The 18,540-nt window shown below is 46.2% G+C and overlaps 1 protein-coding gene across 5 annotated transcripts in view; it reads left to right on the forward strand.

The window, feature by feature from the left end:
- DLGAP4 (DLG associated protein 4) overlaps window positions 1-14,760 on the forward strand; it is a 77,256-nt gene extending 62,496 nt beyond the window's left edge. For all 5 annotated transcript variants that reach the window (XM_062589091.1, XM_062589089.1, XM_062589092.1 and 2 more), the window contains 6 exons: window positions 5,044-5,405; window positions 7,095-7,186; window positions 7,656-8,065; window positions 10,052-10,143; window positions 11,713-11,865; window positions 12,686-14,760. In XM_062589091.1, coding sequence (XP_062445075.1) covers window positions 5,044-5,405; window positions 7,095-7,186; window positions 7,656-8,065; window positions 10,052-10,143; window positions 11,713-11,865; window positions 12,686-12,901 — 1,325 coding nt within the window. In that variant the 3' untranslated portion in view covers window positions 12,902-14,760. The remainder of the gene's footprint in view (window positions 1-5,043; window positions 5,406-7,094; window positions 7,187-7,655; window positions 8,066-10,051; window positions 10,144-11,712; window positions 11,866-12,685) is intronic.
- The last annotated feature ends 3,780 nt before the right edge of the window (window positions 14,761-18,540 follow it).

Raw genomic sequence — 18,540 nt, forward strand, 5'->3', positions numbered from 1 at the left:
GTGGGTGCATCCCATCAGGGTCCATGGATCTGTGGATGTCAAGCTTGCCCAGATCTCTAATCGTATCCTCCTTGACCAAAGGAAGATCTTCCTTTCCACAGACTTTCTCCCTTACGCCCAGGCTCTGGGATTCTTGAGGGCTGCCCTTAGCAGTGAAGACTGAAGCAAAGAAGGCATTCAGTAACTCTGCCTTCTCTATAGCCTTCGTCACCAGGGCCCTTACCCCACTCAGTAGTGGGCCCACATTTTTCCTAGTCCTCCTCTTGCTATTGATGTATTTGAAGAATCCCTTCTTGTTGTCCTTGACATCTCTTGTCAGACTCAATTCCAGCTGGGCCTTAGCCTTCCTTTTTGCATCTCTACATACTCTGACTGCATTCCTATAATTTTCCCAGGTAGCATGTCCCCTCTTCCCCACGTTCTGTGTACTTTCTTCTTCTGTCTGAATTTGGCCAAGAGCTCCTTGCTCACCCATGCAGGTCTCCTGCCTCCTTTGCTAGACTTCTTATAGGGATGCACCACTCTTGAGCTTGGTGGAAGTGATGTTTAAATAATTTAATTGCACTAGTCTCCTAAGCATCCTTGGTTGTTCAAGGCTCCTGATCTTTATGGCTTTCTCAGATGTATTAGTTGTTGAAGCCATAGGCTTGTTTTTATAGCTCGCATAATCCCCCATGCTTATGTAAATGGGGATGTCTTGCTGCCGGTACTATGGGATTCCGTTTTAGCAAAATCCACGATGCCTTTCAGCTGAGTGGGGTATAATGAAGAGATCAGAGGGGAAGCTGCCACTTCCCCCTTATGAGGCACCACAAACCCTGTTCTTACTGCCTGTTGAGAGGTGGAAAGCTAAATTTGGAGTTTAGCTTTGTGACCTCAAACATCACTCTCACAGAATCGCAGAATGATTGAGGTTGAAAGGGACTTCCGGAGATCATCTAGTCCAACTCTCCTGCTCAAGCAGGGTCACCTAGAGCACGTTAGACAGGAAAATTCATCTTCCCCCCAGGAAATTCTGATGCCTTTTCCTGTCTGTGCTGAAATGGTGGCTGATTAGGCAGAACTCTACTGTCCTCATCTTGTTTTGCCTAGATGCAGTGTTCGATATTGAGAGAGCAATTGATTTACTTTGCTAATTACAGTACAGCACTATGGGTATAAACAGCAGCTGGGAAACCTGAGCTGTGCTGCTTGTAAACATGCCAGCAGAAGCGAAACACAAACTCCTGTTCGTGCTGCTGCAAGCTGAACATTGTCATAGAGGATCATTGTTGGAGTGGCAAGGGATGTCACAGCAGTTCCTGGCACATCTGGCACTCCAGGGCTGTGCACTGCTACATGGGAAAGACCAGACAGGCCATACGAGAGGGTGAAAAAAAGGTATTTAACCGGAGGCCATGTGGATGGGCTTTCTCTACCTACCCATTTGGGTGGCTTGTGCTTGTCTTTGATAAGAGCCACCATAACTTCCTGGTGTAGTGATGCTTCGCAGGATGAACTTCCTGCTTTCTGGTAGTGTGGCCATAGCTTATGAAGGGGTACTTCTGCTGCTACTCTGCTCGAGTTGCTCCTGTGCACATCTCTTGGTACAAGCTGTACAAGCAAGGTTTCAGGCTTGGCCCAGGAACTACCATGGCAGTTCAAGTTGCTGCTCTTTGTTGCACAGCACTGGCAGAATGATTGTGTGGGCACTTCTCATTCTTGTCTGTTGAGTGCTCAATGGCTTCCTTCTCTCTTGCTGTCATAGCTAGCTGGACTTTGACCTCCTGAAGCTCCAACAAGTGTCCAGTAGCTCCACTGCCACATAGTGGGCAGCCATGAGTGCTGAGAAGCAAAACACTTGGATTGCTAACACTCTTAGCATGCACTCTAGGTATTTTCTGGACAAGTAGGTGTCTATGGCAGTTGGGTTATTTCAGCACACACCAAGAGAGCTTGTTTAGCAGTAGAGCCTTTGATGGGAAGGGAGAAGGGCTCTGTTAAGGGACAAAATTGTTTTAATTGTATTTGCATGAGGAATGCTTTACCAGTATAGCAAGCTATGTTCTGTGACTGGGTAGGCAGCACAGTCAAAACATCTGTAACAGGTAAAGCTTTACTCTGGCCACACATGTGCTACACTTAGGGAAGCTTTTGGGGATGTCCATCAGGGAACCTGGGGAAAGAGAGGAGGCAGTTGCACAGGAACTGTATTGCTTTAGCCTTATGCTGTGCTGGCAGTTTGTGCAGATGCATGATGAACCAGCTGCTGTAAAGCAACTTTGGATAAAGGTCAACTCTGGTGCAGTTCAGCATGTGGTTGTGCAAGTGCTTTTGTCAAAGAACAGTCAGGGACCATGTAATCTGTTACCACTGCCAGAAGAAGCACTCTGGTGAGTGATCTTAAATTGCTTAGAGGAGTAAGACAATTCTGAGCTGGTGCAGCTCCAGTGCCTGCAGGAAAGGCTGCTGCTGGCCTGAATGCACAAGGTTCCACTTTGCGAAGAAAAGGGAGTAATTTGGGACTAACTAGTAGGAAGTAAAATGCTGGTGCCTTTTTAGTCATCCATTAGTGATGAGCTTCCAATACCGGTCCTATACTGCACATGATTGAATAACATATTGGCTAAATAGCTGTGTTTGGGCATATAAATGTGACAACCTGGAGCACTTCACAGAATGGATAAGGTTGGAAGGGACCTGTGGAGATCATCAAGTCCAACCTCCCTGCTCAAGCAGGGCCACCTAGCACATGTTAGACAGGATCACATCTAGGTGGGTTTTGAATATCTCCAGAGAAGGAGACTCCACAACCTCTGGGCAGCCTGTTCCAGTGCTATGTCTCTCTCACAGTTAAGAAGTTCTTCCTTATATCGAGGCACAATTTCCTGTGGTTCAGTTTGTGCCTATTGCCTCCTGTCCTGTCACATGGGACAACTGAAGAGTTTGTCCCCATCCCCCCTGACACCCTCCCTTCAGGTACTTATACACATTGATATGATCCCATCTCAGTCTTCTCCAGGCTAAACAGACCTGGGCAAAGTAGGCCCAGTCCATGCTGACTCCTCCTGATCACCTTCTTTTCCTCCATATGCTTGGAGATGACATCCAGAATGAGCTATTCTATCTCCTTTCCAGGGATGGAGATAAGGCTGGCTGGCCTCTGGTTGCCTGGGTCCTCCTTCTTGTCCTTTTTGAAGACAGGAGTAACATTTGACTTTTCTTGGTCACTTTCATCTGACTTTTTAGGAAGTTATGATGGAAGGCTTTTACATTGCATAATATGTTCCTGTCCTGGCTGGGCATCCAGCAAGTGTGGGCTCAGAATGACCTAAGCGGTTTATCAGCTTTTGGCAGCACCATGAATAGCATCAGGAACAGATCAAACTGAAAAATAACCCTGTCTTCAATGTCCTGATTATTTTTCAGATAGGTGGTTTCTCACCGCAAGTCTACCTTACGGTCATGCAGAGCGTTCAGCAGCAGGTGGTGTAAGGGCTGGGATGAGTAGGCAGGGACTGGGCTTGCTCCTGTGGCCATCATGACACTGCTTGGTTTGTGCTGGGCTTAGTGTATCATAGGGCAGGAGGTAACTGGTGTTGCTCTTCTGCCTTGTTGGTTATGGATACAAATTCTGTGAGAGCTTTTTGACTTCTGTCAAAAAATTGGCATAGACTTAGCAATTCTTAGCAAGAAGCCTGGTGCTTCTCCTGTATTGGGGTAATTGATCTTTATATCTAAAAAGAAAAGGTTCAGTCAAGGTCTAATTCCAGCAAAAGTGTGCTGATATGTGTACTGCTCATGCCTTAACATCTGTGACATTAGAGTTGGGACTTGTAGCTTTAACCAGGTAGGAGAAAAAAATCTCTTCCTAGTGAGGGTGGCCAAACACTGGGATATGGGTCCAGAGAGGTGGTGGGATCTCCATGCTCAAATCTTCAGAACTCTACTGGACAAAGCCCTGAGCAACTTCATCTAAGTTGCTTTGTGCTGAGGGTAAGATGAGGTGACATCCATAGGTCCCTTCCAACCTCTAATGTTCTAGGATTTTGCGCTTCTATTCTAGCAAGTCCTGGAAGGCACAAGTGTGTGTCTCATGAGGTCTGTTCAAAGATCACAGTTTTGGCATGATATGGTCTGTTCAGGCAACATTTTTGGTAGACTGGGATATTTGAGGTGTTTCTGGTAACTATGCTTGTGATAAGACTGGAATGCTGTTTCCTAGCTTGTGTTGCAGTTTGATTTGGAACGTTTGGGACTGAGATCCTAGAGATGATGATCATGGTCCTTTTCAGACCCACTGCATCCCACAAGCTCACCTGCCTGACTAATCCTGTCTTCTGAGCAGAGATGCATGCAGAGGGAAGTGCTAAATACAGTATGTTTCCTGCTTTTTGAGTCAAAACTGAACAACTGCCATTCAGGCAAAAGAAATTGCTGTTGCCTTGTGAAGGTGCATAGGCACTCGACAAAACAGTTGGCGGTGCTTCTTGGCATCTCTGGGCATATGAATGGAAATGTGGCAGATAAATTCTTAAAGTACTTCAGACATACATTCCCAGCATCAGGATCTAACAGATTTTATGGCTTCTTTCCATTTTTGTAGGAAAAAGTACCAGCCTGGTCCAGACACTGAAACTTGTCAACCAATGGGAACAAAGAGCTGAGACACTCGGCTGTTCTAGGACACTAAAATATAGGGTTTAAACAGAGTTCCCCCCACGTGGAGGCTTGTACCTGCCAAACCTTGTAGCATTCTTGGGAGGCTTCTCTGTATTTCCTCTCCATTTCCAACCTTTCATACATCATAGCATTTCTTTTGACTTCTGTTGCAAGCTAGCTGTGGCTCTGCCTTCTGCTTCCCCTTATGCTTTGGTTTGGGTTATCCAGTGTGAGCTGCTGGCTGTAGACTGTGTTTCTGTATTTCTGCCCCAAGCTTCTGCTTGGGGGGTGTCTTTTGAATGTTGTAACTGACCTGCTTTTTCGTTCTCTTTTACTGTATCTCTGTCACTCTCTCCAATCTGTCTCTTGCATCCTCTGTTCTTCCTACCTCCATTACTGCAGGTTCATCATGCCTAGTGGCATATAAAAAGACTCCACCTCCTGTCCCACCTCGGACCACATCAAAGCCGTTCATCTCTGTCACTGTACAGAGCAGCACTGAATCGGCGCAAGACACCTACCTGGATAGCCAGGACCACAAGAGTGAGGTGACCAGCCAGTCAGGACTGAGCAATTCTTCAGACAGCTTGGACAGTACCAAGACACCCAGCGTGACGAGAGGCAGTGTTGTGACTCCAGCTAGAGAGACTCCAGATTTACCCCAGAAAAATGCAACATTGAAGAGTGACAAAGGAACTCTGACTAGTGAAGAGCCTAAAGTGGAGAACATTCCTAAAAGAAAGCTGTCATCTATAGGAATACAAGTATGGAATTGTTTGTTCTCTTTTATGTTCTAAGGAACATCCTTAACTCATCCGTTTAGTATGTGTGTTGTGTGCAGCCAAATGTGCATCTGAACCCACTCAAAATGCCAAAAGAAATTAAATAGCTTTTAAAACCAGCTTACCATCTATCTAGAGGTGAAACACAGCAAAGTGTTCTTACAACAGACAGGAAAGGAGTAAGTTACTTTATGGTGAAGTACTTCATAACACAATTGGAAACCTGTTAACTGGGTGAGCCTCTTTAAAAAGGCTTTTTGCTGCAGATACGCATGTGCTGATACTGTGATCTTTACTATGTATTCAAGTCAGCCTGCTCCTTGTCCATCATGGTTCTAGGGGCAGCTTTCTCCTGAGGCAGACCCTTCTATCTAAGATCTAGGTATATTTAGGACTTACATAGTGTGAAATGGCTTACAAAGCTGTAGGCAGGAAGGAGCACTACCTCAGCATCCACCATTCCCCTGTGTTGACTCTCTGTGCCAGCAGGTTGCTGCTTCTCTTGACAGAAGTTTTTTAACTCTGCAAATCAATGCAAAAGAGGTGTTGATTATGCACTCAAAGGAGAGGCAGTTGGGGAGTAGAGTAAATCCGTGCTTTAGTTGGCAAAATTTTTAAGTCATCTGCAATTATCTCTTCTTGTGTGGACAGATTTCTCTGATATAGATGGCTAACTACTGTAAGCATCAGTTCTGTCCCAAAGTACTTATTGAATGCTGCAGGTTATAACCTGCAAATAGGAACTTAAGCACTTTGGCAAGCCTGAATGCAGAATCTGTGCTTTGTGGCCATCATGTGTGTGCACTGTCACAGACACCCTTTCAGCTGTTGTCTCCGTTCTCATAACGTTCACCCTCAGGCTTGTACACTTGCTACAGCTGGTTTAAAATCTTTTGCGCTGAAGCTGAGGTCAGTCTGTAGTCTCCCATCTTGTCTGTAGTTGAGTGTAGTGAGTGTTGTCTGCTGGGAGCTCTGCCAACACTCATTCTCTCCTTAATGATGATAAAGCTCCGTATCAAGTTCTCCTTGGCTTTGCAGCAAGGCTGGATGGCCAGCTAGGTACATATTACAGTGAAGACTTTTCAGCACAACTTGTGGAAGGGCAGATGAGAACTCTTTATTACAGAGGCTGACTAACTTGGCCTCTTCTTCCCCTTCTCCCCTCACTCCCTGCCCCAGACTGTTCCTAAGCCATCTGCCTCACTGCCTGGATTTCCTTCCTAAAACCTCCTAACCCTCTTATCCAGGGCTATGGAGGGTGTCAATCCTTGAGAGAAAGGAGACCGGACTTTGTTGTCTATCTTAATCAGATTGCTGCCCTCTCTTGAAGCTGTTGGCCTTTGCCTGTGCTGTATGCCGCACACACACAGCTGCTGCCTCAGGAATACACAGCCCTTCCCAGCATGTTGCTGCCATGCAAACAGTGGCAGATGGCAGAGCTTGATAGTCTTCTAGCAGATGCCTGGCAGAAGCCAGGCCAAATATAGTTCTAGTACACATGTGGAGACTGACTTGAGCAGTAGCTTTGTGCCTCACCTAAAACAGCCCTTGAGTTGGCATGTAGTGTCAGCATGCTGTGTGTTTGTGCAGTGCTGCTCCTGGTCGACTAATGTGAATTCCAGCAGCAAGTTCTTGTGTCTGTTTTTGTCTGTATTTCTTTTGTTTAATAAGGTTGACTGCCTTCAGCCAGTGGTAAAAGAGGAGCCTCCTCCGCCAGTCACCAAATTCCAGTCCATCGGGGTACAGGTAGAGGACGAGTGGCGGTAAGTGAAAGACGCAGGCTTTTGTAATTCTTACTCCTTTCTTTTGAACCGTACTTCCCATGCTTAGACCTTCTTCTCCCCATCTTTGTTTCAATGCGAATGGTGTTGAATGGGGGGGGGGGTCTATTGAGTGCTCCTCCTCCACAGCATATACGCACTGCAAAAAGTACTTGTTCTGTAAACAGCCAAATCAATGGGAGTTCGAAGTCTTAAAAAAAAAAAAAAGTCCAAGATTTAATTACAGATGTGCGTCAGTCCTCTTGTCTAAATGGCCTATTGCAGTAAGCAGGCAACCTTATAATTATGTCTGTCTGAATGTGTGGTGTGCGTATTTGTGTGTGAGGAGGGGGAGGTTGTGGGGATGAGGCTCAGCTGCAGACATCATAAACAAATGCATTTTATTGTAACATGTGAAGCCAGCCAGCCAGATTGAGTTTTGCCATCTAATGTTTGCTCTTGATCTCTCTAGAAGCAGCCACTCTCGCAGCATGTCCTCCAAACAGGACACAGACTCTGACACACAAGAACCTAATAACTCTAGCTGTAAATCATCTGAGAGAAGCCTTGCTGAGTGCCCGCAGCACAATAACTCTGTTAGTGTTGATGCCAGTACCAGGCAACCAGCCAAGCCCTCACAGATTAAGAGAAACCTCTCCTATGGAGATAACAATGACCCAGCCCTGGAGCCTTCCTCTCTCCCTCCTCCTGACCCTTGGCTTGAGACTTCCTCCACCTCACCATCAGAACCCACACAACCAGGAGCCTGCCGGCGGGATGGGTACTGGTTTCTGAAGCTGCTGCAGGCAGAAACTGAGCGGTTAGAAGGGTGGTGCCGTCAGATGGACCAGGAGACCAAAGAGAACAATCTCTCTGAAGAAGGTGGGTGTTGCCAACTTCTAGACACCAGGCTGGAGCAGCCTAGCAGCTCTCCTTTAAGAAGGAGTTGAAGCTGAACATTAGGATCCACTTTCTGCTGTTAAACTGCTGGTAGCCTGCAGAGTAGGGTAGAACAGAGGTGTGTATGTAGCAAGGAACAGTTTGTCTTTGAAAAGGACAGGAAAGAGGAAAAGATATAGAGCATGTCCCCAACTTTGTCTTGCAGATGGGGTAGGAAATAATACTAATATGCAGCAGGGAAGACTTTAGGGGATGATGGCAGCTTCTAACCAGGAAAGACGTCTAAATGGTTGAATTGGTTGCTTTTAGGGAGGCAATGGGATCTTTCTTCCTGCCTATCCTGTTATGCTCAAGCTGGTTTATGAAAGTCTATTTGGCAGTGAGGCAGATGGAACTATAGCTTCTGAACCTGTTTGATCTGTTGAATCTGTGAACCTGTCCTCACAGCAAAGAGGCTCCTTCATATAGGCAACCTTCACTTAGTTCATGCTAAATATGCCAAAAATACATGCGTGATGAACACAAGGCCATCTAATTGCATAGGGTTCACTTGGGATGGCTTGTTCTTTTACTTTCAAATTTGAGTAAACAAAACTCTGCTTCTTGTGGTGAAGAAAGTGCATAAAGTGCACACAGTGGAAATAGGTACCTGGTTGCAGAGGACATGATCTTTATTTTGGACCTGTTTGATTTTTTTTTTTTTTTTTTTTTAACAAAGTGAAATGATGGTGAGAGTCGTTTGTAGCTAACTGTTGTTTCTGGGAGGTTGGGGGCAGCTAATCTCAAACCCTATTGCACTAAGATGCTGTACTGGCTGCAGAGTTGGATAGGCAATGCCAAGGCTCTGCCTGGTTCAGAGCATGGGATTTATCAGGTTGTCCTTGCTCCGCCTGTGGCGAGTGTGCTATTTTGCAGCCTTGCATGCTGGGACTAGTGTGGCATTATCTGTGGCATTAAGAGCAATCTCCTAGTAAGTTATGTAATGAGAATTTAGAGGGTATGGAGAGAGCCTGGCTTACACTTGCCAAATTACATGCAGACCTTCAGACATTAAAAATTGATTTGGTAGATGCAGCGGCAGACCAGAGAGGGAGAGGGGCATCAGTTCATCTCTGTTCATGGAGCATTTGCATGCATTGTGGGTCTCCCAGTGCCCTGCTGGAAGGGAGTCTCATACATCATTGTTTTCCGTTAATGAGCAGGGGAATGTAGCCATATCCAGAGGCTCCTTGGAGACCCCACTGAGTACAGCATTAAGTCCTAGATTTTAAACTGTCATGATTAAAAGCCATAGTCTGTTCATACTTGAAATCCTTCTGGTAAACAAAGGTTAGATCTTCTGCCTTTACCACCTTTACCTCATATGTGGAAGAGCAGGTTATGATCTGTGAGCATGTGCCTGTAGGTTAGGTTACTGAAGCTGGGCTGGTGGCTTCTCTGATACTACCTTAAATGACCTTCAGCCTTTCTTCAGGCTGCAGTGTAGTGATCTCAGTGCAGTTTGTCTCCTTTTGGGATGTCCTAGGAGCAATAGTAGAGGGCAGAGAAAGCCACTGACTGTAGTTTGAATAAAGCTTCTTTTTCTGGCAGTAGTTAGTTCTATAGAGATCTGTGAAACTTCTTTCCTAATAAACAGAGGAAGGTGTTTAAAAACACCTCCAAGAATTACTCAACCTAGCACTTACTCTGCCAACTTTCTTCCAAACAGAAAATGTTATCTGCCACCCAAAATGTCCTTGGCCATCCTAGTGATTGGTGGCAGAAGAACAAGGAGAAATCATTATACTGAGACAAGGGAGTAGCTCATTGTTTATCATAGTAGGCTGTCATCGGTGTGAGTGTCCTAAAATGAAGAGTAAAAAGGACAGTTTTATTCACAGAACAAATGTAATTCCAGTAAACAAGTGGTAGGAGGCATTTCGCTGTGTTTAACAATCTGTTTAACAAAGACTTTTTTTCCTCCTATAGTCTTAGGAAAAGTCCTCAGTGCAGTGGGCAGTGCGCAGTTACTAATGTCGCAGAAGTTCCAGCAATTCCATGGACTCTGTGAACAAAACTTGGTGAGTCCAGCTCTTTCTCCTGATTTGGGGAAGGGGGCAGATGTTGTCTGAAGATTACTGCAGGGAGATGGGTGGATATTAACAGGCTAGTGTCAGTGCAACAGTGCCGTACAGCAAATCCAAAGCTGCTGTGTCCCACAACCTGACAATCACACAGTGATGGATGAAAGCTGTTTTTAAAAACAGCAGCTGGGCAGCGGGAGGCCAACATCTTCAGTGTCTATTCTGAATGTGCAATTTTTAGACTGTCATTTGCTCAAGGATGAGTGTTCACAATTCATTTTGATGCTGATGTGAGCACAAGGGAATTTCCCTTGAACTGTTGATCAGGGCATGCTAAATATGTTTTCTGAGACACTTAGAGTCTGAATCCTCACCTAGCCTTACTGCTATGTGTCCTGGAAACGACCTCTTTATTCTTGCTTATAAAGAGCTTTTTGAGCTGAATCACAAAGCCTGCAGTTCCTCTCTAAATATGCTTGGTTTGCATGTGGGTTATGTAGATAGCTTAATCATCTGCACAGGACTGTCCCTAGATGGTTGTGAAGTACTACTTGAATTTGATTTCTTCAAATGTAATGCAAGGGTTTGCCCTTGCTGAGAACAAAGTGGGCTAGCTTAGAGATAGGTGGGCGTCTGTGTGGAGTTTTGCAGGGGTAGGGGGGAGAACAGGAGGCAGGTTCAAGTTTTACCATGTTCTGGATTTTTGCTAACTTCATCAGAGGTGCAGTTTGCTTCAAAGAAACTTAGAGAAACTCGGGAAGTAGAGGAGGAAGTGAAGTGTTGAACATCTGCTTGCTGATCTCTGGCTGATCACCACTGAGAGATTAGCAGCAATGAAAGTAGCAGCCAGGCTTTCAACAAAGCTCTGTGTTGAGGTCTTCCTTTGGCAGTTTGTGTGTCAATCTGATCCCTTGTTTCCCTGAGAATCCAGGGCTATGATGGCAGTTCAGATGCCTCGGAATTGGGGAAATTCTCTTTTTATTTGACAGAAATTTCCTTTAGTGCTTAATTTTTCAACCTAACTTGAAAACTACTGATGTACTTCCAGATTGTTTTGCTGGGGAATGTAGCAAAATGACTTTGCATGTGACAAGCTGTATTTCTGCACAGTGATGCATTCAGGTTCTCCAGGTGTTATGGCTGTGATGCACGTTGTGTGCTGTCCAGCTCCTTATTCTGTTATTACTCTGCCTGAAATCATGTGTTCTAGCTCTGAAGCATGTTCTGGGGACCTTCACTTGGATGCCACTGTGGGATTAGTACTAGCCAGGGAAACCTTTGGAAGAAGGGAGCTATTGCTTTCTGCTATCAAGGTGCCTTTTCAGGATTCTTCTTTGGACTTGTGTAAGAAAAACACCATCCAGATCTGTAGACCAAAGTGTTGTCTATAGATAATGGCCTTTTCTCTGTGCATTTAAGGCTAGTGTCTTCTATGGGGTTTGAAGTTTCAGTTGTCAGGAGGGTGGAATTACAAAAGGTGGATTTGTAAGCTGCCCAGACTACTTCAGTTGGCAGGGGCAGGGTGGATATGTTCTCTAATAAATTGTTTTATTCTTTTCCATGTAGAACCCTAATGCCAATCCCAGACCCACAGCCCAGGACCTAGCTGGGTTTTGGGATCTCCTGCAGTTGTCCATCGAAGACATCAGCATGAAATTTGATGAGCTGTACCACCTGAAGGCTAACAGCTGGCAGTTGGCAGAGACACCGGAGAGAAAGGTGAGTGTGGCGCAGCTTAGTGGCCAAAACACCTCACAGATGTTTGGGGTATCAGAGATTCTTCTGCTATTTCTATCTGCAAATGGAAAAATCTATAAAATCTCTACTATCTCCCACTTGTGTCATGTAAATCCCCGTAATGTATCTGCCCTTCATGATGCTTTTAAGAGTTGGTCAAGTAAGTGATTGCAGTGTCCATCAGCCATCCTCCCTGTTTGCAGGCACAATTTGCAATGCATTAAGAACATTCCTCTTAAGTAAAAATGTTACGATGGAGAGAAGAGTGGAGAGATGAGTAGTATACCTTTGGAGCATTAATACAGAGGCTTCTGTTTTTAAGCACTGCATAAATAGGTTGCAGCTATTCTGTTCCAAGTAGTGTAAAAAGCATCTATGGAACCTTTTGAAAAATGCAGTGTGGGCTGCGTTCATGGGCCAGGTTTAATGACTAGACTTTTGGGAGGAAAGTACCATGACTATGAGCATATATTAAAACTTTGCAATTCCAGCATGAAGCCCAGCCTTAGTGCTGGGTGCTAAACTCTGATCCACAGCTGGGCCACTGAAGTAGGCTGTAAACCCCAGTCCACTTAACAGAAGGCCTTAGTGCCACTAAAATGCACAGTGATCCACTTCTAGAAATTAGGGAACTGATTACATGATGAGTGCCTTGCTGAAGAACTGCTCCTGCTTCTTTCACCTGTCGCTCATAGTGCTGTTGGTTAGTGTCACAGGCTAGGAGAGTCCCCATCATAACAGAGACCTTCTGTATGTGCATTTTTATTTTATGTTCGGGTTTTTCTTTACTGTCTCCCTAAAGGAAGAGAAGAAACCACCCCCTCCAGTGCCAAAGAAGCCAGCCAAGTCCAAAACCCAACTTAACCGGGACAAAACCTCTGATTCAGACAAGCAACGCCAGGAAGCTCGCAAGCGTCTCATGGCAGCCAAGCGGGCTGCCTCTGTCCGGCAGAACTCGGCCACGGAGAGCGCAGACAGCATCGAGATCTACGTCCCCGAGGCACAGACCCGCCTTTGAGCAGAGGGGCAGAGGAAGGAACCACATGGTTTTTAATAAGTCATTAAAAAGGAAAAAAAAAGGTTCTCTCTAAACTAGTGTGATTTATTCAGTCTAGAGACAATGAGCCATCCTTGAAAAGGGCTCCTGAGTTGGCTTTTTTCTCTCAGCTTTAAGTAATGAAGATTTTAAAAAAACACACAAAACAAAAAAACAAAAAACAAAAAAAAGAAAAGAAAAAATTCCCCTCTTGTTTTCTCTCACTGGCTGTGGTGTTGCTGAATGGACTGAACAGACTCTTGGAAACTCCAGCCCCTCAACTTGGAACTTCAGTCTTTTTACTCGTTCTATCTAATGAGAATTATTAGCTTGTTTACAAGAAGAGGACAACAAAACATGAAGCCTTGAGCACTTGCCATGCTGTGTTCTTCCTCCTCCTCACCTCTCTTCTTCCTCATCATCTTTTAATTTTTCCTCCTTCTGCTCCCTTTCTTCTCACCTTTTGCATGGCTTCGTTTACTGTGTTAGAAATAACCTCTCTTCTACAGAGCTCCCGAAGAGAACACCTATTCAGTGTGTACTACTGTTGCACTCTGCTAGCAAGCAGCCTTTCTTGGGGTTTTCATTTTGTTTTGGGTTTTTTTTCTTTTTGATGGGGATAATGGGTGGGAAGAGGATGGGAGGGCAGGGATATGGTGGTGGGTTTGTGTTCCTCTATTTTATTGAAGTGAGAGGATGACAGGATCTATAGAATGTAATGTAGAGGTGTTGAAATGCAGCCCAGAAACAAATATGTGCAATAAGCTGGCATTGGGAGGAAAGGGATAGCGTTTGGTCAACTGATCCCAAGAGAAAAATATGTACCCTACTCCTGGCACAGGAGGGGAGCTGGAAGGACCACAGAGAAAATACGGGCGTGAGCGCACACTTTGCTTTCATTTTTTTTTCCCCTTCCTTTAATTACTTTCCTTGAATTGCTTGAGAAAGAAGCTGCTACACTGGGGGATCTGTTATGAAGTGGGCTGGGGTAGGGAATGTGATGGTGTTACAGGGTGGGAGGACTGGGTTTTGTACAAAGAGGAAGGTGAGGGTAGCTGACGGTAGGCTGCCTGCCTGTATGTATGTGTACATATGCACATATACACTTAGTACCTGTACATTTAATTCATACACACATATACATGCCCATACACACAGTGCAGATGGTGTATTAAAAGCACCTTAGGTGAGAATGGGCGTATGTATAGCATATATTTTTACATGTACTATATCTAGATGTGTGTAGAAGTGTGTGTAAAAATATATACCCTGTGTGTAATCAGATGACTATTTTTTCCTTATCTCCCTGCTCTTTGGGTAGAGGAAGGGTTGCTAAGTATTTTTTAGCCCATTTTCCCCTTTATAGGCCTCCTTTCCACTCTGGTTTTTGAAGCCAGAACTGCCACTGAATTCTTTGCCACCCCCTCAAAATAAGCATTTGGCCCCATGCTGAGTGACCTCACTGGCAATTTTGAGTTGGTTAGGGTTTTTTGTTTTTTGGGGTTTTTTTTGTTGTTGTTGTTCATTTGCTTGAACAAGTTGGGGGATCTTGTGCTGCCCTCCTGGAGGTGGGGGAGGAATCCCAAAGAAGATTCAACCAGGGTGTTGATGATCCAGAAGGCAAAAAATAAATAAATAAAAGTAAAACTCTGAATGATGCCTGAGTGAACATTGTATATTGTCTGTGCGTATGTGCTATTAGATTTCTGCCACCTACCCTAAATCTCGTAACACAGAATTAGATCCCATCAAAGCTTGGCCATAAATAATGTGACTCAATGTGACTCAATATTGGTCCTAATCTTTGGGGTTAGAGATACTGACTTGCTGGGTTGCACTGTATGACTTTTTTTTTTTTTTTTTTTTTTTTTTTTTTTTTTTTTTCCCTTCTCCTTTCAAAAGTAACCAGACTGCCAGGTGACTGGCCCAGAAAATTGCTTTTCATGGGCTGGTAGTCTGTGGACAGTAGCCCATCATCTGAATTGTTAAATGATCTGCTCTGATCCCAGGGCAAAGATCACTTTTCCTGCTGTTTATCATCCTAGGCAAGTTGCACTAAGAGCTCGGGGTGTGTTTTCTGGGATGCAGCCAGCAGGGGTGAAGCAGGATGTTGATGATGACTGTGCTGCATAGCTAATCTCTTGAGCAAGCCTGGGTATCTGGAAGCAAGTGTGTGTGTCTGCCTGACTTCCATTCTGTTTCCTTGCTACCTTGGAGGACCAGAACCTACAGCAGCAAGGACATCTGGCTGACTTACCATTAAAAAAAATAAATAAATAAACAAATGCAGTCTCAATTCATAGCTGTCTGCAGTTTTTCCTCCATCAGTATGCTTGTTCATTTTTTAATGGACAAACTGAAAACTGATCCTTAAAGGGATGTCTGCAGTCAATGGTTGCAGATTGCAGCGAGGTTGCTGGTGTTCTGGAGGGACGTGATGTGTGCACCAACTACGTGGCTGTTGTAGGTTGGCAGCGCTGTTTCGTAGGTGAGCCAGTTCACCTGCTGCTCTGGCACTCTTTGGTGCCCTGGAAGCCTGTTGGCATTCAGAGCTAGGGCTGTGTGTGCAGCTCTTGCTTGCTTAAGGGTTAAAGCAACTGCTGCCCCTAGTTCCAGGCTGGTGGTGTGCTGTCAGCTTTGGGTGATGCTTCAGCTTACAGAGAGGCGCCCATTTCCTTCCCCTGCTCTCAAGTCTTGGCAGTAGGCAGGGAGGAAATGTCTCTAGATGGCTGAAGGAGAGGATATGAACTTCATACTTCAAGCTTTGTGCTCATCTCAAGCCTGGGGTCCAGCTAGCCTTGAGGATGTTGTGGACACCAGAATTATCACCCTGTTAGTGCAGCAGTGGGTTGTGTGGGGAAGAAATGAGATCATATGTTCCTCATCTGATTCAACTTGCTGACCCATTTGGTTTTTCATTGGTTGAAAGAGGTGTCTTAAGAATATTGCTGTGATTAAAAGGACTGAAGAACATTAAATCTGTCATGGCTTTGACAGCAATCTTCAGTCTAAAAGCCTGTGCCTTGAAGCTACTTAATAGAGGTTTATCCCCAATTAAGACAATTTGGAATTTTTAATCTCAAACTCTTGAGCTTTTTCTGATGGTGCAATTACACTGTTGAACCTCGCATTCCTGGCTAAACAAACTCGGCATCTGAGGAGTCCTTTTCTCACATGCCATCCTCCCAGCACTCTAGAAATGCCAATTTAATTCCTCAGAAAGCCTTGGGGAAATGAAGCCTTCCATTTAGGCTGATGTCTTTTTGCTAATGGAAATAGCACTCAAAGGAAAAAGTGGGACCTTTCCAGCATCTGTCTTCCTCTTTGGGTATGTACCGGGAGCTGCTCAGGAGCTCCACAGTGGGGACTTTGTTGTGGCAAGCTCTGGAAGATGCTGATTTTTCAAGGTCAGAACCAAGTTCCTATGCTTTTAAGAGGTGGGATTTGCACTCGGTTAGAGGTGGGTATGGTGGAAGCCGTGGTCAGGAGCCTTTGCTGGAAGGAAGCACAACTTGGGATAAGTTGTCCCTGATGTTGCGCTCCAGCTCGGCTGGCATCGAGTGGCAGCAGCCAGCGCAGTTGAGGACTGAGCCTGCACCTCAGTTCCCTGACTTGGGTGCTGGGAAAGAGCCAGGGAGATGCACCTGACTGTTTGGGCATAGAGACCCCTTGTGCTACATCTTGTTTTGACACTGGTTTTGTTTCCCGACCTGGTGTTAATCTCCCCACCTATTGCTTTCAAATAAGAACTGCTCTCTTGTCGGCTGTGCTTCAGTATGACTTGCCTAGAAACAACTGTCCGCTCCATGATGTAGGTTTGCCCTCGAAGTGGCACGTTCTGCTGGACTGTCTGTGAGAGTCCCTCGACAGCATCTCAGCACCCTTTGCACCATCTGAGCAGCACTGAAAACTGGGAGTGGTGTGTGAAACCAAGCTTGTGCCAAGCAGACATCTCTACAACAGGCGCCCCAAAAAATGGTGGGGAAAATTCTCCCTGGGTTCTTCAGTTCAGCAGGTAAGAGGAGCACAGCAGGAAATCAGAGGATGAGAAAGAGAATTGCTCATACTACCACTGGCAGGCAGGTCCTCAGAGGGAGCCCAGGACCCTTTTGACCCAGCACTTTATCTTCCTCTTTTGCAGAGTGGCTCAGCCTTGGGGCATAGTTTGTTGGAGTGCCTGCGTGACATCATGTGCTGACCGCTCCAGACAGTAGTGGGGGATGCATCTGGCTGTAAGGGTCTCCCTAAGCCTTATACCCCCACTCCACGTGTGCGTTTTCATGGAAGCGCTTACTCTGTCACGCTGCCATGAAACATATGAAAGCTCTACATTAACAAGGCTTTTCTAAACTAGAAGCAAACGTGAGCGTGATAGACAACCAGATCTGCCCTCACAAGAATGGGGATAGCAGGAATGGGACTTCGCCACTTCCCAGGACCTGGCAGTACTGCGTAGACCAGTGCAAGGAAGGATCTCTTGCGCTGAGGCGCACGAGTCCCAGCTGCTGCCAAGCAGAAGAGGGAGCAAGTGATGGTCAGTGCCGTGACTCTTGGCCTTGGTGTTCATGGCTTATCACAGGGCAGGTATTGTGTTTCTGATCTCGCTGCAGATACACCATCACTGCTTCAAAGGTACTGTGCCTATGATGTGCTCAGTTTGCCAGCTGCCTGAATTCCTCAGAGGCCATGCCAGAGGCTAGGGGAGAGGAGAAGTTCCTGCATTTGGGTCTAATCAGTTCTGATGAGGCAGGATGACAAAAAGGCACCTGCTGCCCCACCAGCCATCTCGGGGAATGGCCAGGAACTGTTTTCCCATTGCCCCTTCTTGGAGCATGTGGCCCTTTGCTTACAAAGCAAGGAGGGCACAAGGTGGGGAGCCCCAGGGGATGGCCAGGAGAGGGCAGAAGTGGCTCTGCAGCTTAGCGCTTCTGAGATGGTCCTTAAGGCTGCTGGAGCTTCTTCACATGTGCTAACTCTCGTTTGGTCTGCAGAACCCGCAGCCTATCCTGGGGCTGGCAGGTCTGGGCATATGCGGGGAGAGCTCAGGGCCAGAGGAGAGCCACGGGAAGAGCACCAAGCCCTGCGCTTGCTGGCTGATCCATGCATCCTCAAGTGGCAGAAGCTGTGGGCCAGGGCTCAGCTCTGTGGGGACCACAGTACAAGGTGGTGGTAAGGCAGAAAATGTTAACAACGGATGAACTGTGGCCAGGTATGCTGGCTGCTGGCCCTCTGCCCAGCCCAGCACTGCAGCAGGTGCAGAAGCCTAGGGCCAAGCCTTGCCATGATGCCAACACTACCTCCGCAACAACTTTTTTGTGCTGCAATGGGCGCAACCACCCAGAGCAGCAAGGCTGGCCATGGCTGCAGGCCAGCTGCTCAAGGCATGGGCCCCCCCACCCCTGGCTCTCTCCCTTTGGGGTGGCACAGCCTAGCAGGTACCATGTCCCCACCACGCTATTGAGGCAGGCCAGTGCCCTCGTGCAGCCCCTGCACCCATTCAGGCTGTAGGGATGCTGCAGCCCCATTGCATGCTCCAGCCTGGGGCAAGACTACGCCTAGGGCACCGGATCTGCTGCAGTAACCGCTGCCCATTCCCAAGGCTCAGGACTTGATGAGAACTA

Source organism: Rhea pennata, chromosome 16 (genome assembly GCF_028389875.1).
Source record: "Rhea pennata isolate bPtePen1 chromosome 16, bPtePen1.pri, whole genome shotgun sequence".
NCBI classification, from domain to species: domain Eukaryota; kingdom Metazoa; phylum Chordata; class Aves; order Rheiformes; family Rheidae; genus Rhea; species Rhea pennata.